The sequence below is a fragment of the Aureococcus anophagefferens genome (genome assembly GCF_000186865.1).
Source record: "Aureococcus anophagefferens unplaced genomic scaffold AURANscaffold_6, whole genome shotgun sequence".
NCBI lineage: Eukaryota > Pelagophyceae > Pelagomonadales > Pelagomonadaceae > Aureococcus > Aureococcus anophagefferens.
Genome location: NW_008705566.1, coordinates 411,035 through 413,012, shown reverse-complemented (window position 1 = coordinate 413,012; position 1,978 = coordinate 411,035). Strand labels below are relative to the sequence as shown.

The 1,978-nt window shown below is 67.1% G+C and overlaps 1 protein-coding gene across 1 annotated transcript in view; it reads right to left on the bottom strand.

Moving 5' to 3' along the window:
• Window positions 1-1,978, bottom strand: part of AURANDRAFT_62957 (hypothetical protein) — a gene marked incomplete at both ends in the record, with an annotated part of 10,728 nt that overhangs the window by 4,081 nt on the left and 4,669 nt on the right. Inside the window, one exon of the mRNA XM_009037212.1 lies at window positions 264-702. Within this exon, the coding sequence (XP_009035460.1) occupies window positions 264-702 (439 nt within the window). The remainder of the gene's footprint in view (window positions 1-263; window positions 703-1,978) is intronic.

Here is a 1,978-nt window from a genome sequence, read left to right as displayed (position 1 = left end):
CAGCTCGACGTCTCGGAGTCCGCCGGCGCGCCCGGCGCGTCGGAGAGCGACAGGCCGTCGGAGTCGCCGCGGTGCCGCGGCTCCGGCGGCCAGGTGATGGCCTCCGCCGGGAGGCCGATGTCGTCGAGCGAGATCGGCTCGTCGCCGCCGAAGGGATCCTCCGCCGCGGGCGCGGGCGGCGCCGCGGGCGCCGCCGCGGGCGGCGCGCTCGGCGCCGCGGGTGGCGCCTCGCCCGCGGCGAGGAGCGCCGCGTTGAGCTCGACGCCGGCCGTGGCGAAGTAGGGCAGCCGCGCGGCGTCGGCCGCGTACGCGTTGGACCAGAGCGACAGGAGCTTCCGCGCGCCGTCGCGGAGCTCCGAGGGCTCCCTCGCCGTCGCCAGGGCGACCATGACGGCGGAGAACTTCTTGCCCCCGGGCCCCGCGCCGCAGGCCGCGCGCGCGTTCGCCTTGCTCTTGACCAGAAGGCCCGCGAGGCCGCACGCGAGCAGCGCCACGGCCTGGTCGCGGCCCTGGAGCCGCTTGCGCAGGTGGCGCACGCCCTCGCTCGCGACGCTCGGGCCCGCGGCGTCGAAGAGGCCCTGGACGGCGCCGAACGTCGCCGGCGCCGACGGCGGCGTCGTCGCGACGTCGATGCACTTGCACAGCGTCGCCGCCGCCGCCTTCTCCGGCTTGCTCAGCGCCGGGGCGCCGGACCGCGCAGAGCTGCGGAACATTTTTCGTGGACGGCCCGGCGACGCGAGCAATGCGACGCGGTGTGGTGGGTGCTTGTTGTCGGGGCGCGCGCGGTATGCGGCGCGTCCCAGGCCGCCAGGCGTCGAGGAGCTCGATGAGATTCTTCTCGACCTCAGCGCCGGCATCATCAAAAGGCTTTTACTCCTACGGCAGAGCTCTCCCCATGACGGCACTTCCCTTTCGACGGCTAGTGGTTCTCTCGACGTGCGTGAGCTAAGTCGAGTTCGTCTCAAAAGCGACTGCCCTCGGCTGCCCTCGGGTGGTGGCCCAGTGGCGAGCTCGGATGTGCTAGCTATTCATTCTTGCGTCAGAACCATCTCTTTATACACTGATGCCTCTCTCGCTGTCGCTCGTTCGGGGCTACGCCAAAGTTGAAGTAAATTTGAAGTAAAGTTGAAGTTCAATATTTTTGCCCCTTTGTTCCCAAATGACAAAACCCCAAAGCATCAAAAAAAGATTTGCCCCTTTGTTCCCAAATGACAAAACCCCAAAGCATCAAAAAAAGATTTGCCCCTTTGTTCCCAAAGCATCAAAAAAAGATTTGCCCCCCCTTTATTCCCAAATGGGTTGCATTTTGGACCTTCTTTTAATTTTTTTTATGAAAAGGCAACGATGTTGGACGGCACTGGACTGAGCGACCGAAGGTCGTGAGGGAAGCGGGGATGGTCCAACGAGGCGTACACCTTCGAGCTCACCGCCAGCTCGGTCTCGCTCGTCATCCCCCCCACGCCTGCTCCGACGCCCGCGCCCACGCCGGTGCCGACGCCCGCGCCGGTGGCGGCTGGTTCGATCGACAGCTACGGTGGTGCCGTGGCCTACGCGTCGGACGGCACCTACTGCTACAAGGTCGTCATCGGCGATGGCGTGGCGTACGGCGGGGGCGAGATCATCCAGAACACGGGCGCCAGCAGCGGCTGCGAGTCCGTCGACTACACGGTGGGTGGCACGAACGTGTACGCCATCGGCTTCTACGCGTCGACGTCCGGGGACGACCAGAACTACGACGACGGCGACTACTGCTCTGCGATCTCGGGCTCTCGCACCGCGCTCCTCTCCCTCGTGGTCGACGACTCTGCGACGGAGCAGACCCTCGTCTCCGCCGAGCCGTCGACGTGCTACTACACCTTCGAGCTCACCGCCAGCTCGGTCTCGCTCGTCATTCCCCCGGCCTGCTCCGACGCCCGCGCCCACGCCGGTGCCGACGCCCGCGCCCACGCCGGCGCCTTCGCTCGTGCCGACCCCGACC